Raw genomic sequence first — 17500 nt, 5'->3', positions numbered from 1 at the left:
GTATTATATATAGATGATATGTGTGGATAGAGGGTATGTTTACCTCTTGTGGGTTACAGGGTTAGGGTTAGGGGGTTAGGGGGTTAGAGGGTTAGGGGGTTAGAGGGTGAGGGTTAGAGGGTTAGGAGGTTAGAGGGTTAGTGGGTTAGAGGGTTAGAGGGTTAGAGGGTGAGGGTTAGAGGGTGAGGGTTAGAGGGTTAGGGTTAGAGGGTTAGAGGGTTAGAGGGTTAGGGGGTTAGGGGGTTAGAGGGTTAGGGGGTTAGAGGGTGAGGGGGTTAGAGGGTGAGGGGGTGAGGGGGTTAGAGGGTTAGGGGGTTAGGGGGTTAGAGGGTTAGGGGGTTAGAGGGTTAGGGGGTTAGAGGGTTAGAGGGTTAGAGGGTGAGAGGGTTAGAGGGTGAGAGGGTTACCCCGGAATTCCACTGGCTGCGGGTGCGGTGTCCAACGGTTTTGCTCCGTGCGCTCACGTCCGGCAATACCCACCGGCTCCGTTTTCAAACCAGCACGGCCAGCTCCGCTGACCTGCTGGGGTCGCGAGACCGAGGAGTTCCCGCGGTAATTACAAAATCACGCGCGATCGTTCGAGATGTTGTGACGTTGGAAGTGTATAAATAGCGCAACAATTAATCAATTGTTTCTTTCTGAGATTGTCTACAATGGGTAAGTAGCATATTTATAAATACATGCTCTTTATTTTTGTATTATTATTGTTTTTGCTTATATTATAGGCCTACAAGACAGAACAAAGATGTGTACACTAATAAACAACAACAGTGAACAATGACAATGTAAACTAAAGATAGGGCTTTAGTGGTATAAGATTGCCTACAGACAATAAAACAATAGAAAAAAGAAACAAGATATGGTGCACTGGAATTATTCGAATTGGGTATAGAAATAAATACATGCTTTTAATTGTATTACTGTTTCTGTTGGGCTATAATATATAATCATTGAAATTATTCTGTATATTTCAGTGCCTGTTACTAGGAGAAGAACTATTGCCCTTGTGCTGCTGCTTGCCAGACTGCGGAGGGGTAGAAGGAGAAGGAGCCGGTATTGGGTCCATCCAATAAATCAGCGCAGGCAGCAACAAGGGGATTTTTACCATCTTGTTGCTGAACTGCGTATGGACACTCAACGGCATGTACAATATTTCAGGATGAGTGCTGAAAAAATGGATGACCTTCTGTCCCTCATTGGCCAAGACCTCACCAGACAGTCGACAAATTACAGGGCTGCTATTGAACCCAAGCAGAGACTGGCTGTTGCCCTAAGGTGAGCTTGAAATTGTATATACAATAAATCACTGACCACAAATTTAAGGGATTTTTTAATTTAGAAATAAAAATAAGGTGTAAGTTTTAAAAGTAAGCAAACACAGGACACAACATGCACTTTGCAAAAGAGTTTTATTGAAACTAAAGAAAAATCCATAACAATAACTTAAATCTGCGGGTCAGCATAGGGAGTGCTTTCTTCCCACTGTGGGTTGCTGCTTGATGCCAGCATTTGGGTAAATTGACCCATTGGATGAACTTGTTGGGGATAAAAAACTGGGGTGGGGGGGTGGAAATTGCTGTTGGGTTGAGTTGGAGCAGGTCGTGAATATTGTGGGGGAAAATGTGATGGTTGGGACCGGGCTGTGTTGCTATCCAAGCTAACAAGAAGGTTTAAAATTGCTATTTTGGCCTGTTGCCTCTTGTGGTGGTCCAATTTCGTCAAAAGTGGGACAAGGCTCATTGCAAAATGATAGGATTCGTCCAGGTCAGTTTCAGGTTTGGGATGTGGCTCCTGTAGAATTCCCAGGAGTCGCTCTTCCACCTCGCTTGCCTGTGATCTGTGGCTCCTCCTCGTCTCCAGTGTTCCATGTGTCACTTGCTCTTTTGGGCTACGGGACCTCAGGGGCCTGTCCGTCTCCCCAGAGCAAGAAGGTCCAGACAGGGATGGTGCTGGAGTCACTCTGGACTGGTCAAAAAGTGGAGTTGACAATGTCTCCTCATCCACTGGATTAGAGCTTAGATTGCTTTTTGAACTATATAGAAAAAAAGCACATAAGAAAATGCATAATTCAGTCCTTGTGATTAATTTATCACAAGTATTTCCTTAGGGATGGCATAATTATAATAATTTGCAAAGTGAAGAATTATACATTTAATATTGTAATTAATACTGTCAACAAAATGCGGATTATAGCATTTCAAAAATACCTTCTCGGCTGAAGGTGGGGCACAAGGAAATACATAATGTCCTTGTATTTCCACTCCTTTGGAGTGCCTCCCGCTGAGCCACTTGCAAAGGTTTTCTTACGGTTTTTTACAAAGGCATCTCTTAATATCCTCCATTTGGATTTGCAAAGTTCAGCTGAAACAAAGAAGAGAGACAGATTATTAAAGTAATCTCACATGTTATTTATCTTTTTTTTTTATTCCCACACAGGTACTTGGCTTCCGGGGACTCGCTGAGCAGCCTGGCGTTCAGCTACCGCCTGGGTCTCACGACAGTGTCAAACGCAGTACACATGGTGTGTGCTGCTATTACAAAGAATCTGATGACTACGTTCCTCCCAAAGCCAACCCCAGACACATGGAAGGAGGTGGCACAATGTTTCTGGGACAAATGGAACTTTCCAAATTGTCTGGGAGCCCTCGACGGGAAACATGTCGTTATCCAGGCACCACCTCTGTCCGGCAGCCAATATTTTAATTATAAGAAGACCTTCTCCATCCTGCTGTTGGCTCTTGTGGATGCAGAAACAAGATTCCGCTACATTCAGGTGGGTGACTTCGGGAGAGCAAGTGATGGAGGGGCATATGCAGCATCTGACCTGGGGAGAGGGATGGAGAGCGGTACACTGCATGTGCCAGAGAGAAGACCCCTGCCTGGTGCTGATGATGTTGGTGATGTGCCGTATGTCATGGTGGGTGACGCAGCATTCCCTCTGAAGCCCTATCTCATGAGACCCTTCCCTGGCCAGAATCTCCCCCACAAAAAGAGGGTATTCAACTACCGCCTCTCTAGAGCGAGGATGGTTGTTGAAAATGCCTTTGGCATTCTGGCATCAAGGTGGCGGGTTTTTCATCACAGGATTAACCTGCACCCTAAGCACGTCGACAACCTCATTATGGCTGCTTGCATTCTCCACAATTTCCTCCTTTCCCCAAATGAGAATGCCAGGCTGCTGGAAGAGGCAGAAGAATTGGGGAGACACATGGCGCCGGCAAGGAACATGGGAGGAAACAGGGCTTCGAGAGAGGCTTGTGCAGTGAGGGAGTGCTTTGCCACTTTCTTTACCTCCCCTGAAGGCACTGTGTCCTGGCAGGACAGGATGGTCTAATAGCTGTACATAATTGTAAATAGTTGTATTGATATGTATTTTCTCATTGATGGATGTTGTTTTTTTTCCCTGTATGATGCAAATAATGGTTAAAGTGTGGGTATGTATTACACTCTGCACATTCTTATGTTTGATGTTATGATTTATGTTTTGTAAATACAATATATTGTTTGTGTGTCACAGGGCACCCCTGACATGAAGGTTGGCTCAGTGGGTCTCTTAAAAAAAGGATGAATAAAAATCTATTTTTTTTTGAAAAACATTTGTTGTGCCAAATTCTTGTCAGCCCTTTCAAATCTTTAACAAGTCTGTCATGACCTATGAAAAGAGGTTATGATATCAAGGTTGTAAGTGCAAGACATTCCCCACAGTATATTATATATATATATTTCTAGGAACATACAATATCATAGCAAAGCAATGGCTATATCATTTAAGTAACTAAGGGTTAACATAGATATGACTGAACTTTAAATTATCTAATGGCTGTTATACAGTATATAGCCGCCAAAAAAATTAAGAGACCAGTCTGGATTTTTCTTCAATCTTCATCTCTACATTATACTTATTAAATGCTCTAAATGACAATATTCTTCTTGTGAATGCAGTAGAAATGTTGTCAGTAGTTAATAAAATAAAACCAATTTCATTCTACTCAAACATATGCCTGTAAATAGTAAAACAAGAGAAACTGAACAATTGGAGTGGTCTCTTAATTGTTTTCATGGCTGTATGCCTTTATACATACATTTTACTTTTAAATGCAAATAATCACCCTGTGATGAGGCTATTTAACAGTTTTAATAGTGGTTTCAAAATGGATAACAAGTAAATACTACATGACTACACAATGAGCATTTTATCAATATTTACTGAAAATAGCCTAATTAGTTACTCACCATCCACTCCCACAACTTCTGATATGGTTTTCCAAGCCTTTTCTTTTTTAGTGTTGTCCTTATAAAAAGGATGTGTTGTGTCGTAAATAATTCTGTGGTTTTCCACCTCGATGATCAGCCGCTCCTCGTCCATTATTTTCACCTCGCGAGGCCCTTTGACCTGTAACCTCTTGACCGCCTTTTATGACGTTTGGCCGATGTGGTTAAGATAAATACAATCTGTCGCAAACACGGAGTGTCTTATTTTGAAAATGTACCGGATGTTTTATTGTTTTGTCGGCGCCTATGTCCTGTCTCTCTCGATGTGTTCTGTGCTAAATTGATGCGGTGAGCTCCGGCATCCGGCAGAAATAGAAGCAGTACGTATTTCACCGGAGAGCTGGAGCAGCAGCGGAGCAGAGAGACGGCGCAGCGGCCGTGGTGGAAACTCACCCACTGACTGCTCTTAATTCTATTTTTGTTTCTGCCGTGCTGGAGCGGAGAAGGACCGGAGACGCAGCCGGTGGAATTCGGCCTTTAGAGGGTTAGGGGGTTAGAGGGTTAGAGGGTTAGAGGGTTAGGGTTAGAGGGTTAGGGGGTTAGAGGGTGAGGGTTAGAGGGTTAGAGGGTTAGAGGGTGAGGGTTAGAGGGTTAGGTGGTTAGGGGGTTAGGGAGTTAGGGTTAGAGGGTTAGAGGGTTAGGGGGTTAGGGGGTGAGAGGGTTAGAGGGTTAGGGGGTGAGGGGGTGAGAGGGTTAGAGGGTTAGAGGGTTAGAGGGTTAGAGGGTTAGAGGGTTAGAGGGTTAGGGGTTTAGAGGGTGAGGGTTAGAGGGTTAGAGGGTTAGGGGGTTAGGGGTTGAGAGGGTGAGAGGGTTAGAGGGTTAGAGGGTTAGGGGGTTAGGGGGTTAGAGGGTGAGGGTTAGAGGGTTAGGGGGTGAGAGGGTTAGAGGGTTAGGGGGTGAGGGGGTTAGGCGGTTAGAGGGTTAGAGGGTTAGAGGGTGAGAGGGTTAGGGGGTTAGAGGGTTAGGAGGTTAGAGGGTTAGAGGGTTAGAGGGTTAGGAGTTTAGGGGGTTAGAGGGTTAGAGGGTTAGAGGGTTAGAGGGTTAGGAGGTTAGAGGGTTAGAGGGTTAGAGGGTTAGGGGGTTAGGGGGTGAGAGGGTTAGGGGGTGAGAGGGTGAGAGGGTTAGAGGGTGAGAGGGTTAGAGGGTTAGGGGGTGAGGGGGTGAGGGGGTTAGGGGGTTAGAGGTTTAGGGGGTTAGGGGGTTAGAGGGTTAGAGGGTTAGGAGGTTAGAGGGTTAGTGGGTTAGAGGGTTAGAGGGTTAGGGGGTTAGAGGGTTAGAGGGTTAGAGGGTTAGGAGGTTAGAGGGTTAGTGGGTTAGAGGGTTAGAGGGTTAGGGGGTTAGAGGGTTAGAGGGTTAGAGGGTTAGAGGGTTAGAGGGTTAGAGGGTTAGAGGGTTAGGAGGTTAGAGGGTTAGTGGGTTAGAGGGTTAGAGGGTTAGAGGGTTAGTGGGTTAGGGTATATTGTAGAGGTATTAGGGTTAGTGGGTATATTTACCTCCTGTGGATGAGCTAACACGTGTCCCTCGGGGCCGGTGATCCCCAGACTCAGAAGCTTCTTCTCTTCCTGAAACAAAACAATCAAACAAGATGAACAGATTATATAATAATAATAATAATAATAATAATAATAATAATAATAATAATAATAATAATAATAATAATAATGATAATAGTAGTGATAATAATAATGATGATAATAATAATAATAATAATAATAATAATAATAATAATAATAATAATAATAATAATAATAATAATAATAATAATAATAATAATAATAACTAGAACTGCAAGCAGTTGTGGACGGGGGCCAAGCCGTCCACGCGACTCGGGATCGGGCGTTGTCGTCCGCGGCGCCGGCCCCCGTCCACACGTGGCCTATCCCAAAAGATGCAGCTGACTTGTGGGCATCTGTGGATGTAAAGTTTTTGACTGTGGGATGTTCGGTGTGGAAGTTATAGCCCCAAACGCGTTTTCTTTGCTTTTTGTGGTTTTGGCGCCCTCTATGGATGACATTCGCAAAACTGCGTTAGATAGAAAGATGCAGCTCAATGTACCAAACAAGTGGATGTCAAGTTTTTGAATGTGCGATGTTTGGTTGCGGAGTTATGAGCAAAATCAAATTGTCAACCTCTCCACTTTTTTGAATTTTCCCGCCAAATAGTTCGAAACAGGAAGTAAAAGTGCAAAACTAATTTGTTTAATTAGTCCGGCATACATAGGAATTTCTTGGCCAGATTTTTTTTATAGACTCAGGTATGCCCCATGATAGTCTCCCTTGAGTTTCAAGAACATCCTTTTTTTTTGGGGGGGGGGGATTTGCGCGAATGTTTGAAGCGCTACCGTTTGGTCTTCCGATGGTCGTAGAAAAATTCTTTATATAACTTTTGCTCGTGGGAGTCGGTAGAGCATAATGCTTTTGGTTCCGTCCAAATCGGGCGAAAACTGTAGGAGGAGTATGTTTTGGTGACTGACACAGTTTTTGCGATGTAGCAAAAAATCTATATATACGCAAATGGGCGTGGCCTATCCCAAAAGATGCAGCTGACTTGTGGGCATCTGTGGATATAAAGTTTTTGACTGTCGGACTTTCGGTGTGGAAGTTATAGCCCCAAACGCGTTTTTCTTTGTTGTAGCGCCACCTAGTGGTTGACATGTCTGAATTTTTGTGTCTGCGTACCCGGCACGGACCTGGATAAGCCCGACAAGTGGCATGTCCACACACTTTATGGTTTGGGCTGCAGCACCACTTTTACGCAACTCCAAATAAGCATAATAATAATTCCTACTAAATCAATAGGGTTCCATGCCCCGCATTGTCATGGAACCGCGATGCTCTGCATTCCGCGGTCCCTTGCCCTTCTCGGGCTTGGCCCCCTAATAATATCTATAATGATGTAAATCTTTGTCGTGAATCTGGAGGTTGTGAAGATTTCACTGTTTGAATTGAATTGCTGAAGTGAATGAACTTTCCCATGATGCTCCTGTGTCTCTGCACATCAGGAGTAGAGGTAATATGGCTCTAACTCTAACCCTATGTGTTTATATATTAATATGTGTTTATATAGTAATATGGCTGAGTATGTATATATAATATGTGTATATACACTCACCGGCCACTTCATTAGGTACAGTGGTTCATTTCCTTGAAAATCAATAAAATCAAATAAAATAATTTTATTTGATTTTATGATTTTATTTTATTTTATTGATTTTATGATTTGATTTGATTTTATGACGGTAAGACCTGAGTCTACCTGTCGGAGCTAGGAGGATAACAGTAGTTGAAAGTTGCCCTGGACTGCCTTCTCAGAGCAGGAACTCTCTTTACTAAGAGCCCGAACTCTCTGGTCATATCTCGGGCGAGTTTTGCCATACAGCAAAACTCTATCCCCAGTGTGGCCCGTCTTAATCTGTGGAGGGAAAGGAACTGACTGTGTTGTGTTGGTTTTTCCCTGATTCTTGCACTTTGCACTATAGTGCCCAGGCCTGTGTACATGTTGCGATGTTTGCGTCCGTCACTGTTTTGTACTGTTATGTGCTGTCGCCTCTCCTCGCTGTAAACCAATTTGCCCTCTTGGGACACTAATAAAAATCTTGAATCTTGAATCTTGTTAACACATATAACTAATCAGCCAATCACATGTCAGCAACTCAATGCATTTAGCCATATAGACCTGGACGGGACAACTTATTGAGGTTGAAACCGAGCAACAGAATGGGGAAGAAAGGGGTTTTAAGTGACTTTGAACATGGCAATGTTGAGGGTGCCAGGAGGGCTGGTCTGAGTTTTTTAGAAACTGCTGATCTACTGGGATTTTCACTCTAAACCATCTCTAGGGTTTACAGAGAATGGTCCGAAAAAGAAAAAAATACCCAGTGAGCGGCATCTTTTTGGATGTAAAATGCCTTGTTGAAGTCAGAGGTCAGTGGAGAATGGGCATTCTGGTTCAAGATGATAGAAAGGAAACAGTAACTCAAATAACCACTCGTTACAACCAGGGTGTGCAGAATAGCATCTCTGAACGCAAAACACAACCAACTTTGAAGCAGATGGGCTACAGCAGCAGAAGACCCCACCGGGTGCTACTCCTGTCAGCTAAAAACAGGAAAATGAGGATACAAATCACCAACATTGGACAATAGAAGATTGAAAAATCAAGCCTGGTCTGATGAGTCTCGATTTCAGTTGTGACATTCAGAAGGTGGGTTCAGAATTTGGTGTAAACAACACGAAAGTATGGATCCATCCTGCCGTGCACCATCAACCATGCCATGTTCAAAGTCTCCTAAACCCCCTTTCTTCCCCATTCTGATGCTCGGTCTGACTTCAGTACATTGTCTTGACCACGTCTAAATGCATAAATGCATTAAATTGCTGCCATGTGATTGGCTGATTAGCTTTTTGTTTTTATAAGCAATTGAACAAGGTGTACCTAATAAAGTGGCCGGTGAGTGTATAGAATGGTATTACCTCATCGATGATGTCACCGTTCTCAGCGTGGACCAATGCGATCGCTCCCAGGTCGCGGAGGATCCCAAACGCTTCGTACAGCTGGTCAGACGGGAAACAGGGTTTAGTGATCGTTTGTCTGTCTGTCTGTCTGTCTGTCTGTCTGTCTGTCTGTCTAGTCCTAACTCTGGGGACTGTAATTAGACCTGTCTGTAGGTCAGTGGCTATCTATATAGACAGATAGACAGACAGACAGACAGACAGACAGACAGACAGATAGTAAGTTAAGTGAATCAATAATAAAGAGTTTTATTCACCTGTGCGTCGGAGCTCTGGTATCGGTCTTTATACGACATGAAGAAGAGGAACGAGTTCACACCTGGAACACATTCTACTGTTAGACCAACGAGAGCCACAGACAGGCAGACAGACAGGCAGACAGACAGACAGACAGGCAGACAGACTGACAGACAGATAGACAGGCAGACAGACAGACAGGCAGACAGACAGGCAGACAGACAGACTGACAGACAGACAGACAGGCAGGCAGACAGACAGACACACAGACTGACAGACACACAGATAGACAGGCAGACAGACAGACAGGCAGACAGATAGACAGGCAGACAGACAGACACACAGACTGACAAACAGACTGACAGACAGACAGACAGACAGACAGACAGACAGACAGACAGACAGACAGACAGACAGACAGACAGACAGACAGACAGACAGACAGACAGGCAGGCAGACACACACACAGACACACACTGTTAAGACAGATGTCACATTTAGATTTAGATTGTGTGGTGCTTTAGAACATATCAGTGGTGGTGGTTTTCCTGTGTATGAAACTCTTTTCATTTGCGATCACACCGGGCGGCACTTAGCTGATTGCAGCTCGTGAGGTGAGTTGATAAAGGTCCTCTGTTTCCGGTCGGGACATGAAGGCACGGGAGAACGCGAGAGCACGCATTGGTATGTATTTTCTGTTTTTACACCAAAGTATAGTTGCACAGTGCGCAGGGGTCTGGCACTTTTTCACTTGTCACATCTTCTATGTGACAGCGCATCGGACGACAGACGTCTTGGGCACATTTGGTGGAGACGCACATGGTGAAAATGTTTGTATGGAAGGTCATTGATGCCTAGATAATGCACTTTGCAATATATATATATATATATATATATATACCCACTTATTAAATAGATTCATTAATAAATAATGGTGATATTGTCTTTCATTATGTATATTTTATAATATTATATATTCTGGGAGAACATGTTTATATTGATATTGTAATTATATAATTTTGTTTGATGATATCTTGCTGATTTATTTGGATTTGATTTAAATGTTTGATTATACATGTTGATGGTTTGAGAGCTAACTTGATTTAATTTTTATCTTGTGTTATATCAATAGGTTTTCAACCTAATCCCAATTCCTAATCGAAAATGCATGTGCAAGATTCATGTTCAATACATATAAAGGAAAACAGATTTGAGTTGTCCTGCGTCCTCTCTCTCATCCCTGCCATTTCAAGTGTGGCAGGCACATGTTAACCATCAACACCCGGATAACTTGACACACACACACACACACACACACACACACACTAGTCTGGCTACCTACGCAACGCCTCCCCTTCTTGTTGCTGGCGTTCCCGTATTGAGCTCCCCCTCAAACTAGGAAACAATTCTCTCAGTCAACCTGTCTGTGCTGAGCTCTCCCTCACAGACAGACAGACAGACAGACAGACAGACACACACACACACACACACACACACACACACACACACACACACACAGGGTGTGAGAAGTCACATTACTGTAGACAGAAATAAAGTGTGGCGATACTTCGGGATAATAATAGCAGCGGTCCGGGACGCAGTCTAGCTTAGCCTAACCGCCGTTCCTTTTCTTTGGTGATTTACAGGACAACGGGCCGCCGTTGATAATGTTACAAGAGGTAACACTGCGTGACTACGTGGCTAGTTAATTCCCATTAAGTTATCCTGTGAGCTCCTCGGGGGCTAAAGTGTATGGTGTCTTGACATGCTGGTTAGAAAGCAACACACTGTGTATTCCTTTTGTCTTTAATAGTTTTTTTTGTGGCGTTTGCGGGTTAGATTTATCCGTTTCTCTGACAGCCTCTGGACGTGAAGATGTTCCATCAAAATGTTTCCCTAACCCTCTAACCCTAACCCCCCGGCACTATTTTGCACGGACACCGCTGCTGCTTCCCGGGGTTAGCCCCGCCCTAGATGATTGTGATTGGTTTAAAGAATAGACGGCTCTAAACGGTGTGCTTCAAGACAATAATACTTGCTGTAGTTTGGTCTGGCTTTGCGACAAACACACACACATACACACACACACACACACAATCACACACACACACACACACACACACACACACACACACACACACACACACACACACACACACACACACACAGAGGGTGAATCATGATATTAACCTTTGTCTTTGACCAGTGTCTCCAGCTCCTCCCTCAGTCCGTCGCTCCAGCGCGTGATATCCATGTGCAGAGAGAAGTCGCAGCACGCCGTCTGCTCCGCCGTCTCCATCCACCGCTCATAGGCCGACAGCAAAGTAGTGCCCGGCTCCACCAACACATGGTCCACTGCAACACACAGGAGGTCAATAGTCTATGTACTAACCCCCTAACCCTAACCCACACACACTGACAGGAGGTCAATAGTCTATGTACTAACCCCCTAACCCTAACCCACACACACTGACAGGAGGTCAATAGTCTATGTACTAACCCCCTAACCCTAACCCACACACACTGACAGGAGGTCAATAGTCTATGTACTAACCCCCTAACCCACACACACTGACAGGAGGTCAATAGTCTATGTACTAACCCCCTAACCCTAACCCACACACACTGACAGGAGGTCAATAGTCTATGTACTAACCCCCTAACCCACACACACTGACAGGAGGTCAATAGTCTATGTACTAACCCCCTAACCCACACACACTGACAGGAGGTCAATAGTCTATGTACTAACCCCCTAACCCACACACACTGACAGGAGGTCAATAGTCTATGTACTAACCCCCTAACCCTAACCCTAACCCTAACCCTAACCCTAACCCACACACACTGACAGGAGGTCAATAGTCCTACTTCCTGCTACATGGGTCATGGGCTGCTCAGGGAAATAAGGATTACAAAATGGAACTGAATTGGGATCATGTAACATGCTCATTTTGATTGAGAACATGTAAGCCTAGAGACATTTTAATAACAAACAATACCCCCCAGGCCCCCCCCCTCTCTGTTAGAGGGTTAGGGGTCAGAGCATTAGGACACCGTATGGGTTACGATAGACTATACAGTGTGAAACAGGCTCTTACAGACAGTAGTGGATTAGGATACAGTATGTTACTGGGGTAGTTAGTTATTTATTTTATTTTATTTTATTTTATTGTATTCTATTTTAAGTTATCACTTCTGTCTCTGCTTGTTTATATATTGTGTTATATTGTATATATGATAGTCACTGTTCGTTCATTGTTTATTGTCTTAATGTATGCACCTTCTTCACCAAGAAAAATTCCTCGTTGGTGTAAAACCCTTCTTGGCAATAAAATCCTTTCTGATTTTTTTCTTTCTGATTCTGATTGGCTCTTACAGACAACCCCCTCCCTCAGGCCCTCTCTCCCTCTGTTAGGTGTTAGGGTACAGTATGTTAGGGGTTAGGGGTTAGTGGCTCTTACAGACAGTGGTGGTCCCCCCCCAGAGAGCAGCCCTGGTCCCCTCCCTCAGGCCCTCTCTCCCGGGCCGGAGAAGGCTGGTGTTAGCGTCCACTCCTCCAGGAAGCACCAGCTGCCCGTAGGCGTCCACCGCCTGGGTGTCAGCAGGCACAACCAGGTTCTCCCCAATCTGTCTGACAGAGCAGAGGGTTAGATCTGTCTGCCTGTCTGTCTGTCTGTCTGTCTGTCTGTCTGCCTGTCTGTGTATCTGTCTGTCTGTGTATCTGTCTGTCTGTCTGCCTGCCTGTCTGCCTGTCTGCGTATCTGTCTGTCTGTGTCTGTCTGTCTGTGTATCTGCCTGTCTGTCTGTCTGTCTGTGTCTGTGTCTGTCTGTCTGTCTGTCTGTCTGTCTCTTACTTGATCGTTCCATCTTCCACGTAGACGTCGCCGTAGAACGACTGGTCGTCGTTGACGATCTTTCCTCCTTTGATGATCAGACGGTTTCCCTGGAAACAGACAGACAGACAGACAGACAAACAGACAGACAGACAGACAGACAGACAGACACACAGACACACAGACACACAGACACACAGACAGACAGACAGCATGATGGGTAAATGTAAACATCTGGATTACAATCGCTGAGAAAAACATTTGTTGCAAAAATCAGTGAATATCTATCTCATCACGATCCGCTACCTGACTGTACTGTGTGCGCTTAATCTGTAAACTGATATGTAAACAAAGGGGCCACCATATATGTCATGCCAGTTTACAGAGCCTAGGCTGTGTATCAGCACACACAGTACAGACAGGTAGCCAGTTTACAGAGCCTAGGCTGTATATTAACACACACAGTAGTACAGACAGGTAGCCAGTTTACAGAGCCTAGGCTGTGTATTAACACACACAGTACAGACAGGTAGCGGGTTATGAGGTTCTCCAGAATCACTCACTCAACCAGCCGTTTGTTACTGACACATTTAATATTATGGGTTAGATCTCTGTCTGTCTGTCTGTCTGTCTGTCTGTCTGTCTGTCTGTCTGTCTGTCTGTCTGTCTGTCTGTCTGTCTGTCACATGTCCAAGTGTCAAAGAGACACTTTAACTTAATTTAATATATCTGGAGAAATATCAGAATTATTCATGTTTAAACATTTTTACTAAAATACACATTTCAGCAGCTTTATATAATGGGCAGAATATATTATATTATATTATATTATATTATATTATATTATATTATATTATATTATATTATATTATATTATATTATATTAGCCTGTTATATAGTTAACGTCCTCATTGAGAATGGACAGCATGGCTGGATATGTATTTTGATATGTATTGCCTTTTATACATATTGTATTTTAAGAGGCTAACTGTGATAACTGGGACACATAAGAAGCCTCCGGTGAGACACTAACCGGTTCTTTAAGCCTCCGGTGAGACACTAACCGGTTCTTTGATCTGTCTGGTCGTTTGCCTTTAACATGTTTCTGCTGAAAGACAATGAACATAATCTCGAATCGTAACGCGTTTAAATGAAGCTGCTTTAACCTAATAATATAATGGATTCATCTCTCAGCATCTCCGAGCCGGGCGGGGCGAGTCTGCCGCAGCAGCAGCTGCACTCACCGGCCCAGCGTCCTCTCGGTCTGCGGGTAGGAGGGGTGCAGTGTGCTGCCCATCTACCCGTCCTTCCCCCCCCCCCCCGGCTAACCCTCATACATGGACCGGCTCGGCTCGGACCTACCGCGGGCCTCGCGCTGGGTTTCTTGTTCTGGAACATCCTGATCGATCCGCCGGAGCTACTGTTGTTCTCTTCCACTGTGACGTCACACACACTCTCTCTCTCTCTCTCACACACACACACACTCTCTCTCTCTCTCTCTTTCTCTTTCTCTCTCTCTTTCTCTCTCTCACACACACACACACACACACACACACACACACACACCGTCCGGTGGGAAGTTTCAAAATTAAAGCCCCACGTAGACGAAGATTATCTTTATTTAAATTCCTATTTGTTTTAAGACAAGATTAGATCGCTGCATCCTCACACAGCTGTCACGATGCACCTGCGCACAGAGCGGCAGATACAGGCTACAGACAGAGCTGATAGGCTACAGACAGAGAGACATAGCTACAGACAGGCAGACTGACAGACAGACAGAGCTGATAGGCTACAGACAGACAGACAGAGGTGATAGGCTACAGACAGACAGACAGAGCGGGGCTGTGTAAGAAAGGGCGTGATGTATTCACACGGAGTGACAGTTCATGAAACACAGTTTGGCTGCAGTCATCGCACCAGTTGGACATTTAAAACACTCACGTGTTGCTCGAAATATTCACTTTGCTCTCGGACAAACTACAGATCAATAACACGAGAAAGCGTGACAGACTGTGACTGTGTGTGTGTGTGTGTGTGTGTGTGTGTGTGTGTGCGAGAGAGAGAGAGTGTGTGTGTGTGTGTGTGTGTGTGCGAGAGAGAGTGTGTGTGTGTGTGTGTGTGTGTGCGAGAGAGAGAGAGTGTGTGTGTGTGTGTGTGTGTGTGTGTGTGCGTGTGTGTGTGCGAGAGAGAGAGAGTGTGTGTGTGTGTGTGTGCGAGAGAGAGAGAGTGTGTGTGTGTGTGTGTGTGGAGAGAGAGTGTCGGCGGTGGAGCCCCGCCCTCCACTAAACGCAGTAACAACACTACGAGCACCAGAGCCCTGTTTCAGGTTTTACAAACTCTGGGTTTAACCCTGCGCTCTGAGTTGCTCAGGGTTGATGAGTAACTCTGGGTTTTCAGTTTCAGAACAGTGGATCAGCGTTGGGTCAATCAACTCTGAGCGTGTTCACTCTGGGGTGATCGCGTGCGTAAAAGCCATCGCCAATGGATCGCTGATAACATGATTCACCATGGAAACAGAAGAAACAAATGCTTGATCCTCCCACTTCTCTACTTCTCAAAAAAAAAAAACTCCTCCGCTCCTCCCACTAGAGTTAGAAATATTAACGAATGAGCTTATGGTAGCCTATGGAGAAGAATTAACGGGGATATTATCTCATAACTCTGATCTAATCACCTCGGCCATTCAGAAAAACAACGGGGGGAACATTTTTTGTCAATAGAATCACGCTTCTGTATGAGAAACCATAGTCTATTTTAAGAATTAAGTGACGCATATCAGCAGCAGCAAAAGTGTATGGCGCCGCAAAGCATTGCTGGCAATGTTTTATATTCACTGTATTATGTAGGCAAGCTATAGCCTACTGTGCAGTAAACAGACTGTCGCTTCTTTTAAATGGGGAGTGAAAGATATTAACGTCTACATTAGATGACACTTTCCATTGTAGAGTCTGATTGATTTATTACCAGATCCCTTGTCCTCTAGTGATCACATTTTAAATTATTATATTATTTCTATATTCATATTGGGCTATTTAACGAGGCTCGTCTGTGACTTTGGGATGACACAAGTGAACAGTAGCGATCGCGTGCAGCCGCAGAATTAGCCTACATTTCAACCTGACATAAATCTGTTCAGTGGCACAGACGTTAAAAAATCCCTATTAATAAAAAGAAGAATTATATAGGCCTACATACAATACAAATAGGTTTATTAATCTGAATGTAGAGCATGTCACAATGTGTAAGGTGGCCGCCATATGAATGACCGAGGGCTGAGAACAAGGCTACTGATCAGATAAATGATTGGTCAAACGTAAAATCATCAGGAAATGATAAAAACATCCCGATGGAGATTTCTATGGAGTGATTTTGCTTCAAACTGTACAGGGACATGTTGTAACAGTGACTCTTTCTTCAGTCGGAGCTGCAGCGTAAAGTGAAAACAAACTCGGGTAGGTCTAACCACCTATCCAGCAGGTTAGACCCACGGCGTATGTTGCCGCAGTAACAGACTCTCGGTTGCACTGAACCTGCTACCTGAAACGGAAAACCCAGAGTTTCCACTAACTCAGAGCGAACACACTCTGGGTTGCCTCAAAACCAGCTACCTGAAACAGGAGAACGTTTGTTGTTATTTGGAGCTTTTTTAAATATATCATATTTAATTTTTTTAATCATTTCAGGGGCGGCAGGTTCCTTTGGAGGGGGGGGGGGGGGGTAATGGTGTAGTCAGTGATTCTGGAGAACGTGTTCTGTCCAAATCAGTGAATATCTCCTCATGATCCACTACCTGAGTGCACTGAAAAAAATCCTGTTAGTACACAGCCTAGAACTGGTATGTTGTTAGCTGTGGTGGGTCCTTTGTTTACATACCAGTTTACAGAGCCTAGGCTGTGTATTAACACTGATATTTTTTTCAACTCAGTTACAGTGTAGCAGATCATGAGGAGATAGTCAGTGATTTTGACAACAAGCGTTCTCCAGAATCACTGACTGCACCTTTAAGTGACGGTGCAGAGAGCGAGCGCATAGTGGACTGTGTCAAACTAATCCTAATAACTCAGAGAGAAGTTCTTCAAATATATTTTAATAATAATAATAATAATAATAATAATAATAATAATAATAATAATAATAATAATAATAATAATAATAATAATAATAATGCATTTTATTTAAAGGCGCCAAACTGCTCCCATTGACCGTAAAGTTTAGAGGTTAAAGACTCTGGAGAACTACATGTCTGACCCTGAACACACACTGCGCCTTATCTTTATATATTTGATACATATAAACAAATGTTTTTACCTGTTTCTTGCCGTAGCCGTCCCTGTGTGGCGACGGAAACACCAGCGTCTGGCCTCCTCCAGTTTCTCTAATGTTAGGGTAGGCAGCCCCAGGGTTAGAGGGGTAAGGGTAGGTAGCCCCAGGGTTAGAGGGGTTAGGGTAGGTAGCCCCAGGGTTAGAGGGGTTAGGGTAGGCAGCCCCAGGGTTAGAGGGGTTAGGGTAGGCAGCCCCAGGGTTAGAGGGGTTAGGGTAGGTAGCCCCAGGGTTAGAGGGGTTAGGGTAGGTAGCCCCAGGGTTAGAGGGGTTAGGGTAGGCAGCCCCAGGGTTAGAGGGGTTAGGGTAGGCAGCCCCAGG

General features: G+C 44.4%; 1 protein-coding gene across 1 annotated transcript in view; it reads right to left on the bottom strand.

The window, feature by feature from the left end:
* Positions 1-17500, bottom strand: part of dpysl4 (dihydropyrimidinase like 4) — a gene marked incomplete at both ends in the record, with an annotated part of 25225 nt that overhangs the window by 7170 nt on the left and 555 nt on the right. The window contains 7 exons of the mRNA XM_080054428.1: positions 5766-5834; positions 8745-8825; positions 9041-9102; positions 11211-11375; positions 12485-12654; positions 12878-12966; positions 17168-17234. Coding sequence (XP_079910554.1) covers positions 5766-5834; positions 8745-8825; positions 9041-9102; positions 11211-11375; positions 12485-12654; positions 12878-12966; positions 17168-17234 — 703 coding nt within the window. The remainder of the gene's footprint in view (positions 1-5765; positions 5835-8744; positions 8826-9040; positions 9103-11210; positions 11376-12484; positions 12655-12877; positions 12967-17167; positions 17235-17500) is intronic.

The sequence above is a fragment of the Ammodytes marinus genome (genome assembly GCF_949987685.1).
Source record: "Ammodytes marinus genome assembly, contig: scaffold_34, whole genome shotgun sequence".
In the NCBI taxonomy this organism is placed as follows: domain Eukaryota; kingdom Metazoa; phylum Chordata; class Actinopteri; order Uranoscopiformes; family Ammodytidae; genus Ammodytes; species Ammodytes marinus.
This window is presented reverse-complemented; position numbering and strand designations above follow the sequence as displayed.